The sequence below is a fragment of the Trachypithecus francoisi genome, unplaced genomic scaffold (assembly GCF_009764315.1).
Source record: "Trachypithecus francoisi isolate TF-2019V2 unplaced genomic scaffold, Tfra_2.0 Lachesis_group7, whole genome shotgun sequence".
NCBI lineage: Eukaryota > Metazoa > Chordata > Mammalia > Primates > Cercopithecidae > Trachypithecus > Trachypithecus francoisi.
In genome coordinates, this window is record NW_022681472.1 from 26,196,556 (window position 1) to 26,222,133 (window position 25,578).

Sequence of the window (25,578 nt, forward strand, 5' to 3'; positions counted from 1 at the left end):
CTGAGATCTGAGAATGGACAGACTACCTGCTCAAGTGGGTCCCTGACCCCCTGAGTAGCCTAACTGGGTGTAGCATAACTGGAGTGGACCTCAAGCAAACTCCAACAGACCTGCAGCTGAGGGTCCTGACAGTTAGAAGGAAAACTAACAAACAGAAAGGACATCCACACCAAAACCCCATCTGTACGTCACCATCATCAAAAACCAAAGGTAGATAAAACCACAAAGATGGGTAAAAAGTAGTACAGAAAAGCTGAAAATTCAAAAAATCAGAGTGCCTCTCCCCCTTAAAGGAATGCAGCTCCTCGCCAGCAATGGAACAAAGCTGAACAGAGAATGACTTTGACGAGTTGAGAGAAGGCTTCAGCCGATCAAACTTCTCAGAGCTAAAGGAGGAACTACGAACCCAGTGCAAAGAAATTAAGAACCTTGAAAAAAGAGTTGATGAATGAATAACTAGAATAACCAATGCAGAGAAGTCCATAAACGACCTGATAGAGATGAAAACCACAACACGAGAACTACGTGACAAATGCACAAGCTTCAGTAACTGACTCGATCAACTGAAAGAAAGAGTATCAGTGATTGAAGATCAAATGAATGAAATGAAGTGAGAAGAGAAGTTTAGAGAAAAAAGAGTAAAAAGAAATGAACAAAGCCTCCAAGAAATATGGGACTAAGTGAAAAGACCAAGTCTACATCTGATTGGTGTACCTGAAAGTGCTGGGGAGAATGGAACCAAGTTGGAAAACACTCTGCAGGATGTTATCCAGGAGAACTTTCCCAACCTAGCAAGGCAGGTCAACATTCAAATTCAGGAAATACAGAGAACGCCACAAAGATACTCCTCGAGGAGAGCAACTCCAAGACACGTAATTGTCAGATTCACCAAAGTTGAAATGAAGGAAAAAATGTTAAGGGCAGCCAGAGAGAAAGGTCGGGTTACCCACAAAGAGAAGCCCATCAGACTAACAGCAGATCTCTTGGCAGAAACTCTACAAGCCAGAATAGAATGGGTGCCAATATTCAACATTCTTAAAGAAAAGAACTTTCACCCAGATTTTCATATCCAGCCAAAGTAAGTTCCATATGTGAAGGAGAAATAAAATCCTTTACAGACAAGCAAATGCTGAGAGATTTTGTCACCACCAGGCCTGCCCTACAAGAGATCCTGAAGGAAGCCCTAAACATGGAAAGGAACAACAGGTACCAGCCGTTGCAAAAACATGCAAAATTGTAAAGACCATCAATGCTAGGAAGAAACTGCAACTAACGAGCAAAATGACCAGCTAACATCATAATGACAGGATCAAGTTCACACATAACAATATTAACCTTAAATGTAAATGGGCTAAATGCTTCAATTAAAAGACACAGACTGGCAAATTGGTTAAAGAGTCAAGACCCATCAGTTTGCTGTATTCAGGAGACCCATCTCATGTGCAGAGACAGACATAGCTCAAAACAAAGGGATGGAGGAAGATTTACCAAGCAAATGGAAAACAAAAAAAGGCAAGAGTTGCAGTCCTAGTCTCTGATAAAACAGACTTTTAAACCAACAAAAATCAAAAGAGACAAAGAAGGCCATTACATAATGGTAAAGGGATCAATTCAAGAAGAAGAGCTAACTGTCCTAAATATATATGCACCCAATACAGGAGCACCAAGTTTCATAAAGCAAGTGCTTAGAGGCTTACAAAGAGACTTAGACTCCCACATAATAATAATGGGAGACTTTAACACCCCACTGTCAATATTAGACAGATCAACGAGACAGAAAGTTAACAAGGATATCCAGGAACTGAACTCATCTCTACACCAAGCGAACCTAATAGACATCTACAGAACTCTCCACCACAATTCAAGAGAATATACATTCTTCTCAGCACCACATCTCACTTATTCCAAAATTGACCACATAGTTGGAAGTAAAGCACTCCTCAGCAAATGTGAAAGAACAGAAATTATAACAAACTGTCTCTCAGACCACAGTGCAATCAAACTAGAACTCAGGACTAAGAAACTCAGTCAAAACCACTCAACTACGTGGAAACTGAACAACCTACTCCTGAATGACTACTGGTACATAACAAAATGAGGGCAGAAATAAAGATGTTCTTTGAAACCAGTGAGAACAAAGATACAACATACCAGAATCTCTGGGACACATTTAAAGAGATGTGTAGAGGGAAATTTATAACACTGAATGCCCACAAGAGAAAGCAGGAAAGATCTAAAATTGACACTCTAACATCACAATTAAAAGAACTAGAGAAGCAAGAGCAAACACGTTCAAAACCTAGCAGAAGGCAAGAAATAACCAAGATCAGAGCAGAATTGAAGGAGATAGAGACACAAAAAAACCCTCCAAAAAATCAATGAATCCAGGAGTTGGTTTTTTGAAAAGATCAACAAAGTTGATAGACCACTAGCAAGACTAATAAAGAAGAAAAGAGAGAAGAATCAAATAGACGCAATAAAAAATGATAAAGGGGATATCACCACCGAACCCACAGAAATACAAACTACCATCAGAGAATACTATAAACAACTCTACGCAAAAAAAAAAAAAAAAAAAAAAAAAGAAAAAAAAAACCTAGAAAACCTAGGAGAAATGGATAAATTCCTGGACACATACACCTTCCCAAGACTTAACCAGGAAGAAGTTGAATCTCTGAATAGACCAATAGCAGACTCTGAAATTGAGGCAGTAATTAATAGCCTACCAACCAAAAAAAGTCCAGGACCAGACAGATTCACAGCCTAATTCTACCAGAGGTACAAAGAGGAGCTGATACCATTCCTTCTGAAACTATTCCAATCAATAGAAAAAGAGGGAATCCTCCCTAACTCATTTTATGAGGCCAGGATCATCCTGATACCAAAGCCTGGCAGAGACACAATAAAAAAAGAGAATTTTAGACCAATATCCCTGATGAACATCGATTTGAAAATTCTCAATAAAATACTGGCAAACCAAATCCAGCAGCACATCAAAAGCGTATCCACCACGATCAGGATGACTTCATCCCTGGGATGGAAGGCTGTTTCAACACACGCAAATCAATAAACATAATCCATCACATAAGCAGAACCAAAGACAAGAACCACATGATTATCTGAATAGATGCAGAAAAGGCCTTTGACAAAATTCAACAGCCCTTCATTCTAAAAACTCTCAGTAAAGTAGGTATTGATGGAACGTATCTCAAAGTAATAAGAGCTATTTATGATAAACCCACAGTCAATATCATACTGAATGGGCAAAAACTGGAAGCATTCCCCTTAAAAACTGGCACAAGACAGGGATGCCCTATCTCACCACTCCTATTCAACATAGTGTTGGAAGTTCTGGCCAGGGCAATCAGGCAAGAGAAAGAAATAAAGGGTATTCAATTAGGAAAAGAAGAAGTCAAATTGTCCCTGTTTGCAGATGACATGATTGTATATTTAGAAAACCCCATATTCTCAGCCCAAAATCTCGTCAAGCTGGTAAGCAACTCCAGCAAAGTCTCAGAATACAAAACCAATGTGCAAAAATCACAAGCATTCGTATACACCAATAACAGAAAAACAGAGAGCCAAATCATGAATGAACTTCCATTCACAATTGCTTCAAAGAGAATAAATTACCTATACCTAGGAATCCAACTTACAAGGGATGTGAAGGACCTCTTCAAGGAGAACTACAAACCACTGCTCAATGAAATAAAAGAGGACACAAGCAGATGGAAGAACATTCCGTGCTCTTGGATAGGAAGAATCAATATCGTGAAAATGGCCATACTGCCCAAGGTAATTTATAGATTCAATGCCATCCCCATTAAGCTACCAATGACTTTCTTCACAGAATTCGAAAAAACTACTTTAAAGTTCATATGGAACCAAAAAAGAGCCCTCAATGCCAAGACAATCCTAAGCCAAAGAACAAAGCCGGAGGCATCGTGCTACCTGACTTCAAACTATACTACAAGGCTACAGTAACCAAAACAGCATGGTACTGGTACCAAAATAGAGATACAGACCAATGGAACAGAACAGAGCCCTCAGAAATAATACCACACATCTACAACCATCTGATCTTTGACAAACCTGAGAAAAACGAGAAATGGGGAAAGGATTCCCTATTTAATAAATGGTGCTGGGAAAACTGGCTAGCCATAAGTAGAAAGCTGAAACTGGATCCCTTCCTTATTCCTTATACAAAAGTTAATTCAAGATGGACTTAAGTGTTAGACCTAAAACCATAAAAACCCTAGAAGAAAACCTAGGCAATACCATTCAGGACATAGGCATGGGCAAGGACTTTATGTCTAAAACACCAAAAGCAATGGCAACAAAAGCCAAAATTGACAAATGGGATCTAATTAAACTAAAGAGCTTCTGCACAGCAAAAGAAACTACCATCAGAGTGAACAGGCAACCTACAGAATGGGAGAAAATTTTTGCAATCTACTCATCTGACAAAGGCCTAATATCCAGAACCTACAAAGAACTCAAACAAATTTACAAGAGAAAAACAACCCCATCAAAAAGTGGGCAAAGGATATGAACAGACACTTCTCAAAAGAAGACATTTATGCAGTCAAGAGAGACATGAAAAAATGCTCATCATCACTGGCCATCAGAGAAATGCAAATCAAAACCACAATGAGATACCGTCTTTTTTTTTTTTTTTTTTGAGACGGAGTCTCGCTCTGTCGCCCAGGCTGGAGTGCAGTGGCCGGATCTCAGCTCACTGCAAGCTCCGCCTCCCGGGTTCACGCCATTCTCCTGCCTCAGCCTCCCGAGTAGTAGCTGGGACTACAGGCGCCCGCCACCTCGCCCGGCTAGTTTTTTGTACTTTTTAGTAGAGATACCGTCTTATACCAGTTAGAATGGCGATCATTAAAAAGTCAGGAAACAACAGTTGCTGGAGAGGATGTGGAGAAATAGGAACACTTTTACACTGTTGGTGGGACTGTAAACTAGTTCAACCATTGTGGAAGACAGTGTGGTGATTCCTCAAGGATCTAGAACTAGAAATACCATTTGACCCAGCCATCCCATTACTGGGTATATACCCAAAGGATTATAAATCATACTGCTATAAAGACACATGCACACGTATATTTATTGTGGCACTATTCACAATAGCAAAGACTTAGGCCGGGCGCGGTGGCTCAAGCCTGTAATCCCAGCACTTTGGGAGGCCGAGATGGGTGGATCACGAGGTCAGGAGATCGAGACCATCCTGGCTAACATGGTGAAACCCCGTCTCTACTAAAAATACAAAAACTAGCCGGGCAAGGTGGCGGGCGCCTGTAGTCCCAGCTACTAGGGAGGCTGAGGCAGGAGAATGGCGTAAACCCAGGAGGCGGAGCTTGCAGTGAGCTGAGATCCGGCCACTGCACTCCAGTCCGGGCGACAGAGTGAGACTCCGCCTCAAAAAAAAAAAAAAAAAAAAAAAAAAAAAAAATAGCAAAGACTTGGAATCAACCCAAATGTCCATCAATGACAGACTGGATTAAGAAAATGTGGCACAAATACACCCTGGAATACTATGCTGCCATAAAAAAGATGAGTTCATGTCCTTTGTAGGGACATGGGTGCAGCTGTAAACCATCATTCTCAGCAAACTATCGCAAGAACAGAAAACCAAACACCACATGTTCTCACTCATAGGTGGGAATTGAGCAATGAGATCACTTGGACACAGGAAGCGGAACATCACACACCGGGGCCTGTTGTGGGGTGGGGGGAGGGGGGAGGGATAGCATTAGGAGATATACCTAATGTAAATGATGAGTTAATGGATGTAGCACACCAACATGGCACATGTATACATATGTAACAAACATGTATGTGCACATGTACCCTAGAACATAAAGTATAATAATAAAAAAAACCCACATATTCCTTTTCCCAAATTATTATGTGTATTAACAGACATGTTATAAAGAATATAAGACTAAAGAGAAATGTTTATGTTTACTTTATAGGTATTGGTTTGCCTTGAAAAGGGGTTACCATGCAGCTTTTACGTATGACAGCAATACTAGTAACTTCATGGAAGAACAAATCGATCTACATAAAGAAGTTATAGATAGAGTGACTGATTTGAGCATGCTCAGACTATTTGAGACCTACCTGGAAGGCTGTCCACAACTTATTCTTCAACTCTACATTCTTCTGGGGCATGGACAAGCAAATTTCAGTCAGTGTAAGTTTTTCTTAACACCTTGTGTTAGATGGATGCCACTGAGACCTTATGTCAACTATATAAATCTTTGACTGACTTTAGAAATTTTTAACACTTTAAAAATCATTTATTCTTTTGAAAAGGAAGTACGATAATATGGTTGAAATATCAAGAAGTATATGGATATATACTGTATCCATCTGCCCAGAAAGAAAACTACTATTGTTAGTTATTTGATGATTCCTTCAGAAAAGTTTTTAAAGCATATGTCCTTTTTTTTCTTTTTTCCTTAACACAAATGGTAACATAAAATTAAAACTGTCTTCATTTTTTGTGCCTCGTAGTATATCTTGGAGATCCGTTCATATTAGTACAGAAAAATTTCCCACATTCATTTTTATTTTCTGCATAGTATTGCAAATTATGAATGTACCATAATTTATTTAACAAGCTCCCTGTTTATGTTAATTTAGGTTGTTTCTTATATTTAACCATTGAAAAAATGCTGCAACGAGTAATCTTATGCGTAAATCACTTGCATGTAAAAAGTATATCCATTGGGTAAATTCCCAGAAGTGGAATTACTGGGTAAAAGTGTAAATGCTAAAAAACTAATGAATGTTTTGCAAGTTGGCCAGTGTGTTTGCTGTTTTACAGTAAATTTACTCGTTAAGGTAAAAATGTTCATTTTTTAAAGAAAAGTTTATTTCCATCTTCCTTTTTGAAAAGTCCTTACAGGCCGGGCGCGGTGGCTCAAGCCTGTAATCCCAGCACTTTGGGAGGCCGAGACGGGCAGATCACGAGGTCAGGAGATCGAGACCATCCTGGCTAACCCAGTGAAACCCCGTCTCTACTAAAAAATACAAAAAAACTAGCCGGGCGAGGTGGCGGGTGCCTGTGGTCCCAGCTACTGGGGAGGCTGAGGCAGGAGAATGGCGTAAACCCAGGAGGCGGAGCTTGAAGTGAGCCAATATCTGGTCACTGCACTCCAGCCTGGGCGACAGAGCGAGACTCCGTCTCAAAAAAAAAAAAAAAAAAAAAAAAAGTCCTTACATAATCTGTTCCAATCAACATTTCCCAAATATTTGCTCATCACTGCACTGAGAAATCCCTATACTTTCTTATCATTGAGCTTTTACTCATGGAATTCTCTCTCCCTTGACATTTATCTCTCTCCCCATCTCTGCTCCCTACAGATAATCAAAGACTCAATTATTCTTCAGTCATTGCAGTGGAATGACTATTGAACTTTATATCTCTTTAGTGACACATGTTACATCTTTCCTTCTATTTTACTTTTTCTCTGTGTATCTTATATTCCCTACCAGATCCTCTCCCTGAAAGCTGGAATGCATTTTCTACATCTTTGTATACCTCCCAGTGCCTAAAACAATGTGGTGTTTATACTGAGGGCTCAATAAACAGTTGTTGAATAGAAAAAAAAAAAAAAGAAAAAGAAAAGTCCTTTTATAGGTAATTAACTTGAGATGTTAAAAAACGATTTATTTGCTAAATAATAGTCCCAAATTGCATTAATGACTAGAGTTCCATGTATTCTCAGATTCATTTCAGGGAGTAAGATTTTTATCTTCCCTGGAGTTCTTGCTGTCCTAGACTCACATATGATATCAGTTAAACAGTGTCTCTGTTCCCATTTTCTTGTAAACCTCTAGAACATAGCCCCTTCTAATATTTTTACCTTTACTTTGATTGTTAGGAAGACACAAAATGATTGTGTGTATGAGATCTCTATTGTGTATGAGATCTTTTTTTTTTTTGATGCAAATAATTCATGGGTTGGGTTCTATGTGATGCAGAACCCTTAACAGTTCTGTATTATATGGTTCTGAAGTTAGAAGTTCAAAATTTAGATCTTACAGCCTGTATTATGGGAGATCTCGTGATGATTCCCAAGGATACATAGCATCTGGACTACCTATGAGATCCAGTGATAGCTATCTTTATGTTCAGTTTTCATCTATATAGTTTCTTATTGAAGTAGGAAATTGAGATAAGTTATTCAGAAATAGCATAAAATGAGATATAATTCAATTGTCTAAATATAGAAGAATTGGTAAATAAATTATTGTAGGCTGTTAATATGGAAGATTATGTAGCCACTAGAGTGTTTACAAAGAACTTTTAATGACACAAGAAAGCGATTATAACATAGAATGTAGGCAAAAAACAGTTTATAAAATTTTCTGCTAGCACATTTTTAAGGTTACAAAGAGATTATTATATAGAAAAATATCTGGAAGAAAATATGCAAAATGTTAAGTGTGTCTGATTCTGGGTAGAGGAATTATGAATGATTGTTTTCATTTAAAAAGTACTTTTCTGAATTTCCAAATTTTCTATAGTAACTATGTACAAAAATATGTTATATGAATTCTGAAATTAAATCAGTAACAAAAAACCTACCAGCCAGAAAAAACCTTAGACCAAATGGATTCATAGCTGAATGCTTTCAGATGTATAAAAAAGAGCTGGTATCAATTCTGCTGAAACTATTCCAAAAAATTGAGGCGGGAATCTTCCCTAATTTATTCTCTGAGGTCAGCATCATTTTGATGCCAAAACCTGGCAGTGACACAAGAAAAAAAGAAACTCCAGGCCAGTATCCTTGATGAACATAGACACAAAATTCCTCAACAAAGTGCTGTGATTATGGCGTGAGCCACCACACGCAACCTACAATCATTTTGTAGTCTTTGTCATGAGATCTTTGCCAAGGCCTATGTCCAGAATGGTATTTCCTAGATTTTCTTCTAGAGTTTTTATAATTTTACATTTTATGTTTAAGTTTCTAATCCATCTTGAGTTGATTTTGTATATGGTAAAAGCAAGCGGTCCAGTTTCAATGTTCTAAATATGGCTAGCCTGTTATCCCAGTATCATTTATTGAATAAACAGTCCTTTCCCTGTTGATGTCTTATTTAGGGAACATGGGAGTTCTCTATTTTCTTCACTGATGTCAGTACTTAATGCCAAATAAATTAATAAAAATCTCTGAATTAATAAGTACAGAATTAAGAATAATGTCATTGGACAAAGTTATTTTAGACTGAGGAAAAGGCATAACAAAGGCATAGTTTGACAATGGCACAAATTTAGTTTGAACAGAGTGTAAGATACAGGTTAGGGCAGCAATATGATAGAAAAAAATGTTAGAAGCAGGTAGGAAAGTGGGAAATTGGCAAAAATGTCAAATAATAGTGTCAACTAGATGAGAATAGACTATCGTGCCCTCACATTAGGAATGAAAGACCTGTTGACATCTGAAAGACAATTTAGTGAATAAATGTTAAGATCAGGTACACTGCCTTGGAATCCTAGCTCCGCCACTCACTAATCTTACATATTGAAGCAAATCATGTAAACTTTTCCCCTATGCTTAAACTAAATGTAGTCTCAACTTAGTTTCCCTTAGCCACATCCCCAAAATGCCCACAGCCACTTGAACATACTAGGGGAATATGTGAGAGAAAGTAAGCAAGAGTAGAAAGAGACAGGGAATTTAATCAACTGCAATTAAAATGTCTTATTTTTGCAAATTTTATAAAAATATGTGACAAGGTGAACACATGAGTCTTTGCTAGGGTTCGAAGGAGACTGGGCAAGTAAGAGTCCCTGAAATTTTAGCTTCACCATCTTATTGATATATTCATCTTTGAGGTAACAATATTGATTAGCCTTAAACTTTGATATGCTTAATATTCATGTTATGATTTCTAGAGAAATCACCAAAGAATAAAAACAGGGCATATCATTAAAGGATATGAGTTATTAGATTGAAAGAGTGAATAAAAATAGCTCACATCAAGCACATCATTATATCATTTCAGAGAAGCAAAGAAAGATGATTCTAGAAGATTTGAGAGGAAAAAAAAGTAATGTACTAAAGATAGAAAAACTGAATGGCATGAAATTTTTAACCATAACAGTGAAATTAAAACATAATAGAACAGTGAGTTTAAGGTTTCAATGGAAAACTTTTTTTTTTAAATTTTGAATTCTATTTCTAGCAAAACTGTATATCAAGTATGAGGGTAGAATTAGGATGTTTTGAGATATACAAGGTCTCAAAAAATTTTGCTTCTGAGAAATTTTTTTCTGGAAGGCCTGGCAAAAGTTGAATCAAAACATGAGGGTAAACCAAGAAAGATGATAGGAGAACAAGGAAACAGGAAGGCAATGTAGAAGAGAGGTGAAGGGAAGTTGCAGGAAGATTGGAAACAAGACTTAAGAGCAACTGGCTTAGAGCGGGAAGATAGTGTTCTAAAAAACCAGAAAAATAAAGAACGCGTAGATGTATATAGAGGAGTTTTATTAATTAATTTGAAGATTTTGCTAAGAAATAATTATAGGGTTATGGAAACTAACCAAGTAGGGAAACAAGGCAATTGTCAACTCCAGGAATAAAGAAACATTTTAAAAGAAAGGAAATATAGTGTGTTTTTTTTCTTTGTTTTGAAAAGTAAGCAATAAAAACACTCACTTATGTACTTATAATAATGTGTATTAGTTCATTCTCATGTTGCTATCAAGAACTGCCTGAGACTGGGTAATTTATAAAGGAAAGAGGTTTAATTGACTCACAGTTCTGCAGTGCTGTGGTGGTGGGGCCTCAGGAAACTTACAAACATGGCAGAAGGGAAGCAAACACATCCTTTTTCACATGGTGACAGGAAGAATGAGAGCCAAATGAAGGGGGAAGCCCCTTATAAAACCATCAGATCTTGTGAGAACTTACTATCATGAGAATAGCATGGGGGAAACTGCCCCTGTGATTCAGTTACCTCTACTGTGTCGCTTCCATGACATGTGGAGCTTACAGGATTACAATTCAAGATGAGATTTGGATGGGGACACAAAGCCAAACCATATCATTCCTCTCCTGGCATCTCCCGAATCTCATGTCCTCATACTTCAAAACACAATCCTGCCCTTTCCAGCAGTCCTTCAAAATGTTAGCTCATCCCAGCTTTAACCTAAAAGTCCAAGTCTGAAGTCTCATCTGAGACAAGGCAAGTCCCTTCCACCTATGATCCTGTGAAATCAACAGCAAGTTAGTTACTTCCTAGATACAATGTGGGTACAGGCATTGAGTAAATACACCCATTCCAAATGGGAGAATTTGGCCAAAACAAAGGGGCAACAGTCCCCATGCAAGTCTGAAATCCAGTGGGGCAGTCAAATCTTCAAGCTCTGAAATGATCCCCTTTGACTTCATGTCTCACATTCAGGTCACGCTGATGCAAGAGGTGGACTCCTATGGCCTTTGGCAGCTCTGCCCCTGTGGCTTTGCAGGGTACGTCCCCACTCCAGGCTGCTTTCCTGGGCTGGCATTGAGCATCTGTGGCTTTTCCAGGTGCCCTGTGCAAGCTGTTGGTGGAGATACCATTCTGAGGTCTGGAGGATGGTGGCCCTCTTCTCACAGCTCCATTAGGCAGTGCCTCAGTGGGGACCCTGTGTGTGGGCTCCAACCCCACATTTCCCTTCTGTACTGCCCTAGCAGTGGTTCTCAGTTAGGAATCCACCCCTGCAGCAAACTTCTGCCTGGAAACCAAGGCATTTCCATACATCCTCTAAAATCTAGGTGGAGGTTCCCAAATCTCACTTCTTGACTTCTGTGCTTCTGCAGGCCCAGTACCACTTGTAAGGTGCCAAGGCCTGGGACTTGCACCCTCTGAAGCAATGGCTTAAGCTTTACATTGGCCCCTTTTAGCCATAGCTAGAGCTGAAACAACTGGGATGCAGGAAACCATGTCCTGAGGCTGCACAGAGCAGGGGGGTCCTGGGTCCAGCCCACAAAACCATTTTTTCATCTTAGGCCTCCAGGTCTGTGATAGAAGGGACTGCAGTAAAGGTCTTTGGAATGCCCTGGAGACATTTTTCCCATTGTCTTGGTGATTAACATTTGACTGCCTATTACTTATGCAAATTCTGCAGTGTGCTTGAATGTCTGTTCAGAAAATGGATTTTTCTTTTTTTACAGCATTGTCAGGCTGCAAATTTTCCAAACTTTTATGCTCTGTCACCTCTTGAATGCTTTGCTGCCTAGAAATTTCTTCTACCAGAAACCCTAAATCATCTCTCTGAAGTTCAAAATCCCACAGATCTCTAGGACAGAGGCAAAATGCCGCCAGTCTCTTTGCAAAGCAAGAGTAATCTTTATTCCAGTTCCCTCCAAATTCCTCATCTCCATCTGAGACCACCTCATCCTGGACTTTATTGTCCATATCACTATCAGAATTTTGGTCAAAGGCATTCAACAAGTCTCTAGGAAGTTCCAAACTTTCCCACATCTTCCAGTTTTCTGAGTCCTTCAATTCTCCAGGAAGTTGCAAACTATGCCACATTTTCCTGTCTTCTTCTGAGCCCTCCAAACTGTTCCAACCTCAGCCTGTTACCCAGTTCCAAAGTTGCTTCCACATTTTTGGGTATCTTTGTTTATTTTATTTATTTATTTATTTATTTTTATTATTTATTTATTTTTTTGTTTTACTTTAAGTTCTGGGATACTTGTGCAGAATGTGCAGGTTTGTTACGTAGGTATACATGTGCCATGTTGGTTTGCTGCACCTATTATCCTATCATCTAGGTTTTAAGCCCTGCATGCATTAGCTGTTTGTCCTAATGCTCTCACTCCCTTGCCCCTGACACCCCAACAGGCCCTAGTGTGTGATGGTCCCCTCCCTGTGTCCATGTGTTCTCATTGTTCAACTCCCAATTATGAGTGAGAACATGGGGTGTTTGGATTTCCCTTCCTGTGTTAGTTTGCTGAGAATGATGGCTGTTAGTTTGCTGAGAATGATGGTTTCCAGCTTCATCCATGTCCCTGCAAAGGACATGAACTCATTCTTTTTTACGGCTGCATAGTATTCCATGGCATATATGGGCCACATTTTCTTTATCCAGTCTGTCATTGATGAGCATTTGGGTTGGTTCCAAGTTTTTGCTGTAGGAAATAGTGCTGCAATAAACATACATGTGCATGTCTTTATAGTAGAATGATTTATAATCCTTTGGGTATATACCTAGTAATGGGATTGCTGGGTCAAATGATATTTCTAGTTCTAGATCCTTGAGGAATCACCACACTGTCCAAAGTAGTTGAACTAATTTAGACTCCCACCAGCAGTGTAAAAGTGTTCCTATTTCTCCACATCCTCTCCTGCATCTGTTGTTTCTTGACTTTTTAATGGTCACCATTCTAATGGTGTGAGTTGGTATCTCATTGTAGCTTTGATTTGCACTTCTCTAATGACCAGTTATGATGAGTTTTTTTTTCATATGTTTGTTGGCCACATAAATGTCTTCTTTTGAGAAGTGTCTGTTCATATCCTTCACCCACTTTTTGATGGGGTTGTTTTTTTTCTTGTAAATTTAAGTTTCTTGTAGATTCTGGATATTAGCCCTTTGTCAGATGGATAGATTGCAAAAATTTTCTCCCATTCTGTAGGTTTCCTGTTCACTCTGATGATAGTTTCTTTTGCTGTGCAGAGCCTCTTTAGTTTAATTAGATCCCATTTGTCAATTTTGGCTTTTATAGCAATTGCTTTTGGTGTTTTAGTCATGAAGACTTTGTCCATGCCTATGTCCTGAATGATATTGCCTAGGTTTTCTTCTGGGGTTTTTATGGTTTTAGGTTTTAGGTTTAAGTCTTTAATCCATCTTGAGTTAATTTTTGTATAACATTTAAGGAAGGGATCCAGTTTCAATTTTCTGAATAAGACTAGCCAGTTTTCCCAACACCATTTATTAAATAGGGAATCCTTTCCTCTTTGCTTGTTTTTGTCAAAGATCAGATGGTTGTAGATGGTTGTAGACCTGTGGTGTTATTTCTGAGGCCTCTGTTCTGATCCATTGTTCTATATATCTGTTTTGGTACCAGTCATGTTGTTTTGGTTACTGTAGCCTTGTAGTATCATTTGAAGCCAGGTAGCATTATGTCTCCAGCTTTGTTCTTTTTGCTTAGGATTGTCTTGGCTATATGGGCTTTTTAAAAATTCCATATGAAATTTCAGGTAGATTTTCTAATTCTGTGAAGAAAGTCAGTTGTAGCTTGATGGGAATAGCATTGAATCTATAAATTACTTTGGGCAGTATGGCCATTTTCATAATACTGATTCTTCCTATCCATGAGTATGGAGTGTTTTTTTCCATTTGTTTGTGTCCTCCTTTATTTCCTTGAGCAGTGGTTTGTAGTTCTTTTTGAAGAGGTCCTTTGCGTCCCTTGTAAATTGTATTCCTAGGTATTTTATTCTCTTTGTAGCAATTGTGAATGGTAGTTCACTCATGATTGGGCTCTCTGTTTGTCTATTATTGGTGTACAGGAATGCTTGTAATTTTTGCACATTGATTTTGTATCCCGAGACTTTGCTGAAGTTGCTTATCAGCTTAAGTTTTTGGGCTGAGATGAGGGATTTTCTAAATATACAATCATGTCACCTGCAAACAAAGACAATTTGACTTCCTGTCTTCCTATTTGAATACCCTTTATTTCTTTCTCTTGTCTGATTGCTCTGGCCAGAACTTCTAATACCATGCTGAATAGGAGTGGTGAGAGAAGGCACCCTTTTCTTGTGCTGGTTTTCAAAGGGAATGCTTCCAGCTTTTGCCCATTCAGTATGATATTGGCTATGGATTTGCCATAAATAGTTCTTATTATTTTGAGATACGTTCCATCAATACCTAGTTTATTGAGTGTTTTTAGCATGAAGGAGTGTTGAATTGTATTAAAGACCTTTTCTGCATCTATTGAGGTAACCATGTGGTTTTTGTCTTTGGTTCCATTTATGTGATGGATTACGTTTATTGGTTTGCCTATGTTGAACCAGCTGTGCATTCCAGGGATGAAGCTGACTCGATCGTGGTAGATAAGCTTTTAGATATGTTGCTGGATACAGTTTGGCAGTATTTTATTGAGGATTTCTGCATCTATGTTCATCAGGGATATTGGCCTGAAATTTTCTTTTTTTTTTTTTTTTTGTGTCTCTGCCATGTTTTGGTGACAGGATGATGCTGGCCTATAAAAGTAGTTAGGGAGGAGTCCTTCTTTTTCTGTTGTTTGGAATAGTTTCCCAAGGAATGGTACCAGCTCCTCTTTGTACCTCTGGTAGAATTCAACTGCAAATCCCTCTGGTCCTGGGCTTTATTTGGTTGGTAGGCTCTTAATTACTGCCTCAACTTCAAAACTTGTTATTGGTCTATTCAGGGATTTGACTTCTTCCTAGTTTAGTCTTGGGAGGGTGTATGTGTCCAGGAATTTATCCATTTCTTCAAGATTTTCTAGTTTATTTGTATAGAGGTGTTTATAATATTCTCTGAGGGAAGTTTGTATTTCTGTGTCATCAGTGGTGATATCCCCTTTAATTTTTTATTGTGTCTATTTGATTCTTCTCTCTTTTCTTCTTTATTAGTCTTGCTAGTGGTCTATTTTGTTAATCTTTTCAAAAACCCACCTTCTGGATTCAATGATTTTTTGAAGGGTTTTTCGTTTCTCTATCTCCTTCAGTTCTTCTCTGAGCTTAGTTGTTTCTTGTCATCTGCTAGCTTTTGAATTTGTTTGCTCTTGCTTCTCTAGTTCTTTTAATTGTGATGTTAGGGTGTTGATTTTAGATTTTTCTTGGTTTCTGATGTGAGCATTTAGTGCTATAAATTTCCCTCGAAACACTGCTTTAGCTGTGTCCCAGAGATTCTGGTACGTTGTGTCTTTGTTCTCGTTGGTTTCAAAGAACTTATTTATTTCTGACTTTATTTTGTTATTTACCCCATAATCATTTGGGAGCAGGTTGTTCAGTTTCCATGTAGTTGTGTAGTTTTGAGTGAGTTTCTTAATTCTGAGTTCTAATTTGATTGCACTGTGGTCTGAGAGACTGTTTGTTATGATTTTCATTCTTTTGCATGTCCTGAGGAGGGTTTTACTTCCAATTATGTGGTCAATTTTAGAATAAGTGCTAGGTGGCACTGAGAAGAATGTATATTCTGTTGATTTGGGATGGAGAGTTCTGTAGATGTCTATTAGATCCTCTTGGTCCAGAGCTGAGTTCAAGTCCTGATTATCCTTGTTAATTTTCTGTCTCATTGATCTAATATTGACAGTGGGTTGTAAAGTCTCCCACTATTATTGTGTGGAAGTCTAAGTCTCTTTGTACATCTCTAAGAACTTGCTTTATGAATCTGGGTGCTCCTGAGTTGGGTGCATATATACTTAGGATAGTTAGCTCTTGTTGCATTGATCCCTTTACCAATATGGAATGCCCTTCTTTGTCTTTTTTTGATATTTGTTGGTTTAAAGTCTGTTTTATCAGAGACTAACATTGCAACTCCTGATATATATATTTTTTTGCTTTCCTTTTGCTTGGTAAATATTCCTCCATCCCTTTATTTTGAGCCTATGTGTGTCTTTGCATGTGAGATGGGTCTCCTGAATACAGCACATCAATGGGTCTTGATTCTTTATCCAACTTGCCAGTTTGTGTCTTTTAATTGGGGCATTTGGCCCATTTACATTTAAGGTTAATACTGTTATGTGTGAATTTGATCCTGTCATCATGATGCTTGCTAGTTATTTTGTACATTAGTTGATGCAGTTTCTGCATAGTGTCATAGGTCTTTATATTTTCATGTGTTTTTGTAGTGGCTGGTACCAGTTTTTCCTTTCCATATTTAGTGCTTCCTTCAGGAGCTCTTGTAATGTATGCCTGGTGGTGACAAAATCCCTCAGCATTTGCTTGTCTGTAAAGAATTTTATTTCTTCTTTACTTATGAACTTAGTTTGGCTGGGTATGAAATACTGAGTTGAAAGTTCTTTTGTTTAAAATGTTGAATATTGGCTCCCACTCTGTTCTGGCTTGTAGAGTTTCTGCAGAGAGATCTGCTGTTAGTCTGATGGGCTTCCCTTTGTAGATGACCTGACCTTTCTCTCTGGCTACCCTTAACATTTTTTCCTTCATTTCAGCCTTGGAGAATCTGATGGTTATGTGTCTTGTGGTTGCTCTTCTCGAGGATTATCTTAGTCATGTTCTCTGTATTTCCTGAATTTGAATGTTGGCCTGTCTTGCTAGGTTGGGGAAGTTCTCCTGGATAATACCGTGAATTTTTTTTTTTTTTTTTTTACTTTGCTTCCATTCTCTTCATCATTTTCAGATACACCAATCAATCATAGGTTTGGTCTTTCCATAGAGTCCCATATTTCTTGGAGGCTTTGTTCATTCCTTTTCATTCTGTTTTCTCTAATCTTGTCTTCAAGCCGGATTTCATTAAGTTGATCTTCAAACTGATATTTTTCCTTCTGCTTGATTGATTTGGCTATTGATACTTGTGTATACTGCACAAAGTTCTCGTGCTGTGTTTTTCAGCTCCATCAGTTCATTTATGTTCTTCTCTAAACTGATTATTCTAGTTAGCAGTTCCTGTAACCTGTTATCAAGGTTCTTAGCTTCCTTGCATTGCATTAAAACATGCTTCTTTAGCTCAGAGGAGTTTGTTGTTACCCACCTTCTGAAGCCTACTTCTGTCAATTCATCAAACTCATTCTCATTCTCTATCCTGTTTTGTGCCCTTGCTGGAGAGGAGCCGCGATCCTTTGTAGGAGAAGAGATATTCTGGCTTTTGGAATTGTCAGCATTTTTGTGCTGGTTATTCCTCATCTTTGTGGATTTATCTACCTTTGATCTTTGATGCTGATGACCTTTGGATGTGGTTTTTTGGGTGGGTGTCCTTTTTGTTGATGTTGATGTTGATGTTGATGTTGCTTTCAGTTTGTTAGTTTTTCTTTTAACATTCAGGCCCCTCTTCTGTAGATCTACTGGAGTTTTCTGGTGGTCCAATCCAGACCCTGTTTTCCTGGGTATCACCAGCAGAGGCTGCAGAACAGCAAAGATTGCTGCCTGCTCCTTCCTCCGGAAGCTTCATCCCAGAGGGCACCGGCCTTATGCCAGTTGGAGCTCTACTGTATGAGGTGTCTGTCAATCCCTGCTGGGAGGTACCCCCTAGTCAGGAGGCATGGGGGTCAGGGACCCACTTGAGGAGGCAGTCTATCCCTTAGCAGAGCTTAAATGTTGTCCTGGGAGATCCACTGCTCTCTTCAGAACCAGCAGGTGGGAATGTTTAAGTCTGCTGAAACTGCACCCACAACCACCCCTTCCCTCAGGTGTTCTGTCCCAGGGACATGGGAATTTTATTCTCAAGCCCCTGACTGGGGCTGCTGCATTTTCTTCAGAGATGCCCTGCCCAGTGAGAAGGAATCTAGAGAGGCACTCTGGTCATAGCCATTTTACCGTGTTGTGGTGAGTTCTGCCCAATCTGAACTTCTGGGCTTCCTCAACACTCTCAGGGGAAAACTGCCTACTGAAGCCTCAGTAATGGTGCACACCCCTCCCGGCACTGATCATCCAAGTCGCTCATCCAAGTCGACTTCAGACTGCTATGCTGGCAGCGAGAATTTCAAGCCAGTGATTCTTAGCTTGCTGGGCTCCCTGGGTGTAGGACCCACTGAGTGAGACCACTTGGCTCCCTGACTTCAGTTGCCTTTCCAGGGGAGTGAACAGTTCTGTCTTGCTGGGGTTCCAAGTGTCACTGGGCTAGGAAAAAAAAAAAACCTCCTGCAGCTACCTTGGTGTCTGCCTAAACAGCTGCCCAGTTTTGTGCTTGAAACCCAGAGCCCTGGTGGTGCAGGCACATGAAGGTTCTCCTGTTCTGTGGGTTGCAAAAACCGTGGAAAAAGCATAGTATCTGGACCTGGTAGCACAGTCACTCATGACTTCCCTTGGCTAGGTGAGGGAGGTCCCTGGCCCCTTGCACTTCATGGGTGAGGTGACACCCCACCCTGCTTCTTCTCACCCTCCATGGTCTGCACCCACTGTCTAACCAGTCCCAATGAGATGAACTGGTATCTCAGTTGGAAATGCAGAAATCACCCACCTTCTGTGTTGGTCTTGCTGGGAGCTGCAGACCGGAGCTTTTCATATCCGGCCATCTTAGTCTGGGTTCTCTGTTTTTGGGTATCTTTATAGCAGAACTCCATTTCTGTTACCAATTTACTGTATTAGTATAGTCTCATGCTGCTATAAAGAACTGGCTGAGATTGGGTAATTTATAAAGAGAAGTTTCATTGACTCACAGTTCTGCAGTGCTGATAGGGGCCTCAGGAAACTTACAATCATGGCGGAAGGGGAAGCAAACACATCCTTCTTTACATGGCAGCAGGAGGAAGAATGAGAGCAAAATGAAGGCAGAGACCCTTTATGAAACCATCAGATCTCATGAGAACTTACTATCATGAGAATAGCATGGGGGAAATTTCCCCTGTGATTCAATTACCTCCCACCGGGTCCCTCCCATGACATGTGGGAATTATGGGATTACAATTCAAGATGAGATTTGGGTGGGGACACAAAGCCAAACCATATCATAAGGCAAACACTAAATATTTACCAAAAATTTTGATGTTGCTCTTTTGGGTGGATGGGGGAGGGAGAGGAAAATGGAAGAAGTGTGTGTATATATGTGTGTATGTGTTAACATTTCCTCTTCCAAATAGGAAATCAATAAACAGTGTACAAAATAAATTAAGCACTATATATTTTATTTATAAATATGACAATAGATGTCAGGAGAAAAGCTAGAAGAGTTAATAGTGATTTCTTCTGGGGGTTACAATTGAGGGGTGAGGAGATGTAGAGCAAGGTACCATTTTTCTTATATACTTTGTAGAACTTTTTGACTTTTAAAAACGATGTACGAGAGGACTTAAAAAAGTTCATGGGGCTGGATGTGGTGGCTCATGGCTGTAATCCCAGCACTTTGGGATGCTTAGGCAGGCAGATCACTTGAGGTCAGGAGTTCAAGACCAGCCTGGCCAGCACTGGAAAACCCTGTCTCTACTAAAAATACAAAAATTAGCTGGGTATGGTAGTGGGCACCTGTAATACCGGCTACTCAGGAGGCTGAAGCAGGAGAGTCAATTGAACCCAGGAGGCGGAGGTTGTAGTGAGCCTAGATTGTATCACTGTACTCCAGCCTGGGTGACACAGTGAGACTCCATCTCAACAACAACAAAACAATAGCAACAACAAAACAACAAAACGTTCATGGAAAATGCATATTATGAAAAAAACTATGAATGGATTTTACATTTTCCTTCTCCCCAGATAAATTCAGTCTAACTTGTTATAATGTGTCTGAGCAGAATCCAATTTGAGGCACTAAGAAGGACAAGATAGCAGTTTGAAAAGTGCCCCATCACAACAATATGAATTCTGTTAATATTCAAATTGAAGCAAGAACACACATCAAATTTATGGTTAAGCTTGGTTGGAAGAATAGTGAAATCATTGATACTTTATGAATACTTTATGGGGACAATGCTCCAAAGAAATCAGCAGCTTACAAATAGATAACTCATTTTAAGAATGGATGAAACAATGTTGAACACCTTAGTGGCAGATCATCCACGTCAGTACATGAAGAAAAATTTAATTTTGTTTGTTCCTGAATTGCAGAGGACTGACAACAGCAGAAACATTTATAGCCCACACCACAGACATCTCACTTGGTTCAGCACACAGAGTTCTGAATGACAAATTACAGTTGAGCAAACTTTTCACTCAGTGGGTGCCCAAACTGTTGCACCCAGATTAGCTGCAGGTAAGAATAGAGCATTCAGTGAAAATTTTAAACAAATGGTATTAAGATCCTGAAGCATTTCTTTGAAGAATTGTAATAGTAGATGAAACATGGCTTTACCAGTATGATTCTGAGGACAAATTACAATCAAAGTAATCGCTACTAAGAGGTGGAAGTGGTCCAGTCAAAGCAAGAGTGGATTGGTCAAGAGCAAAGGTGCCAGAGTTTTTTGGGATGCTCAAGACATTTAGCTTGTTGACTTTCTGGAGGGCCAAAGAACAATAACATCTGCTTATGGTGAGTATTCTGAGAAAGTTAGCTAAAGCTTTAGCAGAAAAATGCCCAAGGAAGCTTCGCCAGAGAGTCCATCTCCATCATAGCAATGCTCCTGCTCCTCCTCTCATCAAACAAAGGCAGTTTTGTGAGAGTTTTGATGGGAAATCGTTAGATATCCACCTTACAGTCCTGATTTGGCTTTTTTTTTTTTTCCTTTTTTCTTTTTTTTTTTTTGAGACAGTCTGCTCTTTTGCATGGGCTAGTGTGCAGTGGCGCAATCTTGGCTGACTGCAAGCTCCACCTCCCAGGATCACACCATTCTCCTGCCTCAGCCTCCTGAGTAGCTGGGACTACAGGTGCCTGCCACCATGCCCGGCTAATTTTTTGTATTTTTAGTAGAGACGGGATTTCACTGTGTTAGCCAGGATGGTCTTGATCTCCTGACCTGGTGATCAATCGGCCTTGGCCTCCCAAAATGCTGGGATTACAGGTGTGAGCCACCATGCCCGTCCTGATTTGGCTTTTTCTGACTTCTTTTTGTTTCCTTAAAAAATCTGGTAAAAGATACTCATTTTTCTTGAGTTAATAATGTAAAAAAAGACTGCATTGACATGGTTAAATTTCCAGGACCCTCGATTCTTTAGGGATGAACTATGTGGCTGGTATCATGGTTTATAGAAATGTCTTGATCTTGATGGAGCTTATGTTAAAAAATAAAGTTTATATTTTTTGTTTTTATCTTTTAGTTCCATTTTCCATGAACTTTTGGAAGTCCCTTTGTGTATGTGTTAATTTGATAAAAATTAAAACTGATTATAGAAAAGATATCATGGGGCAATTTAGGGGAAAATTATGTTTTAACTAAAATGTTTTTGAATTAAAAAGACAAGTTTTTTTTTTCAGGGCTTCAGAGTTTTATTATTACTCAAGTCAGTCTTCCCCAGCATTTGGGGATCAGAGTTTTTTGTTTGTTTGTTTTGAGACCGAGTCTCTCTCTGTCACCCAGGCTGGAGTGCAGTGGCATGATCTTGGCTCACTGCAACCTCCGCCTCCTGGGTTCGATTGATTCTTCTTCCTCAGCCTCCTGAGTAGCTGGGACTACAGGCGCACACCCCATGCCCGGCTAATTTTTATATTTTTAGTAGAGACGGGGTTTCACCATATTGGCCAGGCTGGTCTCGAACTCCTGACCTCATGATCTGCCTGCCTTGGCCTCCCAAAGTGCGGGGATTACAGGCGTGAGCCACCACGCCTGGCCTGGGGATCAGGGTTTTTAAGGACAACTTAGTGTGTAGGGGAAGCCCGTGAGCTGGGAGTGCTGATTGGTCAGGTCAGTGATGAAATCATAGGGAGTAGAAGCTGTCTTCTTGTGCTGAATCAGTTCTTGGGTGGGGGCTACAAGATCAGATGAGCCAGTATATCGCTCTGGGTAGTGCCACTTGATCCATCAAGTGCAGGGTCTGCAAAATATCTCAAGCACTGATCTTAGGAGCAGTTCAGGTAGGGTCAGAATCTTGTCGCCTTCAGCTGCATGACTCCTAAACCCTAATTTCTAATCTCATGGCTAATTTGTTAGTCTTACAAAGGCTGTTTAGTCCCCAGGCAAGAAAGAGGCTTGTTTTGAGAAAGGCCTGTTATCTTTTTTTAAACTAAAAACCAGAAACTATGCTTCTCCCAAAGTTAGATCAACCTATGCCTAGGAATGAACAAGGAGAGCTTGGAGGTTAGAAGCAAGATGGAGTTGGTTACGTCAGGTCTCTTTCACTGTCTAAGGTGTAATTTTGCAATGGCAGTTTCAGTCCCTCTCTTTAGGTTTTATACCTCTTAATCTTAAGGTGTTGGCTAATGAAGATGGAAAAAGGGCGAAGACTTCTCTAACTTCTTCCTGCTGATCAGGGGCATAGTGGTGGTAGGTGTTGACCCCAAGGTGAGAGGAGTGGAACCACTTTACAACTGTCTGATCATATTCACACAGGGCAGGCTGGGCTTCCAAGGCTTGCATGTTAAAGGTGTTAGTATTGTCATCTGTAGTTTTAGTACAGCATTTAAGGGAATAGCATACTATAAGGTAAATGATGAACTCTAAGATAAGCAGTGCAATTCCCAGTTTTAAAAGTAAAAATCTGAGAGCATTAGTTTGGGAACTTGTGGCCTACAAAGAATTTAGGATTTTGTCCAAACTGCAGAAAAAAACCTCAAGAACAGCTAACAACAGGTGTTCTATAGTTTTTTCTTTTGAAGCATAATTTTTCTCTCTTCAGTCCCCATTTTTATGAAAAACAAATCATGATAGAACTAATTTGTTTACAAAATGAACTTTAGTCTTATTGTAATTGGTCTGATTATTGCATACAGTGCAGCAAGATTATTTTTCACATAGGCTTTTTAAAATTGGCTTTGGTGGAACTCTGTTCCATAGGGAATCTCAGATAAGATTTTTTTAAAGCTGAGCCCAGCCATGGGCTTGTACCTCAAATACCTATGAGCTGGGAAAATTCCTCTCCTCTTGAGGTCCCAGGATAACTTGGGGCTCCTAGGGCTGTTAGAAAGTGACATTCTTTACTTACCGCAGGTCAGGAACCTTGTACAGGGACTGTGTAGATAGAGTATGAGGCCAGATTTCCCTAGGGGCTGTTATTGGCTCTGTAAGTCAACCTTGATTATTTAAAGAAAGTATGCCATTCTAGTCAAAGTCTTGGTAAAATAACCAGTTTCTCCAATTGTGTCCTGTTACGAAAGAAAACAGATTCTTATTGCACTTATGCAAATAACTATATTGCTATAAGTTGAGAATACTCACAAATAGTTTCCAAATTCTGGATAAATTAGGTAGAGAAACAAATATGCTCCAAATTTTGTTCATAGGAATGTATTTTACTAAATTGTTAAAAGCTGTAAATAGCTCAAAAGTTTTCTTGGCTCTGGAAACAAAAAGAATCAGCAATGTTTTATGCAAAAAAGTCAGAAAAAGATTACTTTAGTCTTCTAATAGTTCAGTTAACTCCTGTTCTGCTTGATATTCATGAATATTTCAGCTCTCCATGGGAGTCTTGGAAGTTTTTTCTCTTTATTCTAATGTCATAATCCCCAAAGTTATAAGACACTTGCATTCAAGAGCACCTGTCAATGTTTTATAGCTGATTAGGAAACCACCATTTAAAGAGGATCAAAATAAGGCAACAATTGCCTATGGATGACAAAAAATCTTAAGGTAGCCATAGTTAAAGACACAATTGACAAGAAAATGTGTTACCTCTGTGGCACACAATAATTTAACATAATTATAATTCTTAATGATATCATATACTAAGTCATATCAGAAGTGTAGGAGTTTCACATAATTTTGGAGCATATACCTAGAACACATTTACACAAATATAGCCCAAAGAAAGCCAAACACCATTTTAAATTTGACAGTGCTTGCTGTATGATTTTTATACCAGATAAGCCAACACATCATTTTTGGACTTCAGGGGCCTAATGTCCAAAGGATTAATTAGATCAGAAAGTGACATACTTTGTAATTTGATTTTGGAAAGTTTGTCAGATATCAAAGGCATAAAACACTGGATATCACAAAATGGGATCACAGTTTATTTACTTCTCTGAGGTGGTAACTCAAAAAAAATATTTTTAAGGCAAAACCCTTTACTCTGATAGAAGAGTTTTAGTTTTCCAAACAAGACCCAATGGAGATAGCATGAGGCCAACTGATATCTTGTCCTTCCTCCCCCTTTTTCCCTGCCATTTACCCAAAGGGGCAAAAACCCGCCTTTCATTATCTTTTAATATTACATAAAAATCTTTTTCAAATGAGAAAACCAAATTTCATGTTTACATTAGTGCATCTTCAATGTTAAAGCTAATTTTTTAAATAAAATATTATAAATCTGTATAGTTTAAATTAGTTTGACCGTAAGGTAATATGTTTATAAACTTTTTTAGAACCCTTTACAGTTTTCTCCATAGAACTCTTTTTTTTCTAAAGAAAAATTCTTTTAAATTTCTTGTTACCAGACTCTAGCCAGAAGAGCCAATATTTCTGGCTTTTGAATTCTACTACAAGTAACTTTCCACATGAAATTAATAACTTTTAACTAAGGTTATAACTTAACCATGGATGCATAAAGTGTTTTAAAGAGATGGTAAGCATTTTTTAAAAAAAGAAGATTTATAATCTCCCCAAGGGTAGTTCAGAGAAAGGAAAATTCAAGACAGGAAATCAGAAGTGATTGTTGAGGGGAAAAAAACCTTAATATGTGGCAAAGTTACACACATAATAAACCAGAGAGAAATTATTCCAGAAGCCAAGAATTGAATCTGGACTACCATTGTCAAAAAACAAAGCCTTAGCTAGTGAGCTACACAGCATCGAGCGGTTTCTGCTCCTCTTCCCACAAGAAGTCTAGAGCAGCCAATTTCAAGCTTGCAAAGGCTCTTGACTGCTTAAGATAATTTTAGGGCTATGATATGAACCGTAAAAT

The 25,578-nt window shown here is 39.0% G+C and overlaps 1 protein-coding gene across 1 annotated transcript in view; it reads left to right on the forward strand.

The window, feature by feature from the left end:
• XKR9 (XK related 9) overlaps positions 1-25,578 on the forward strand; it is a 61,001-nt gene that overhangs the window by 31,856 nt on the left and 3,567 nt on the right. Inside the window, exon 4 of the mRNA XM_033203394.1 lies at positions 5,982-6,202. Within this exon, the coding sequence (XP_033059285.1) occupies positions 5,982-6,202 (221 nt within the window). The remainder of the gene's footprint in view (positions 1-5,981; positions 6,203-25,578) is intronic.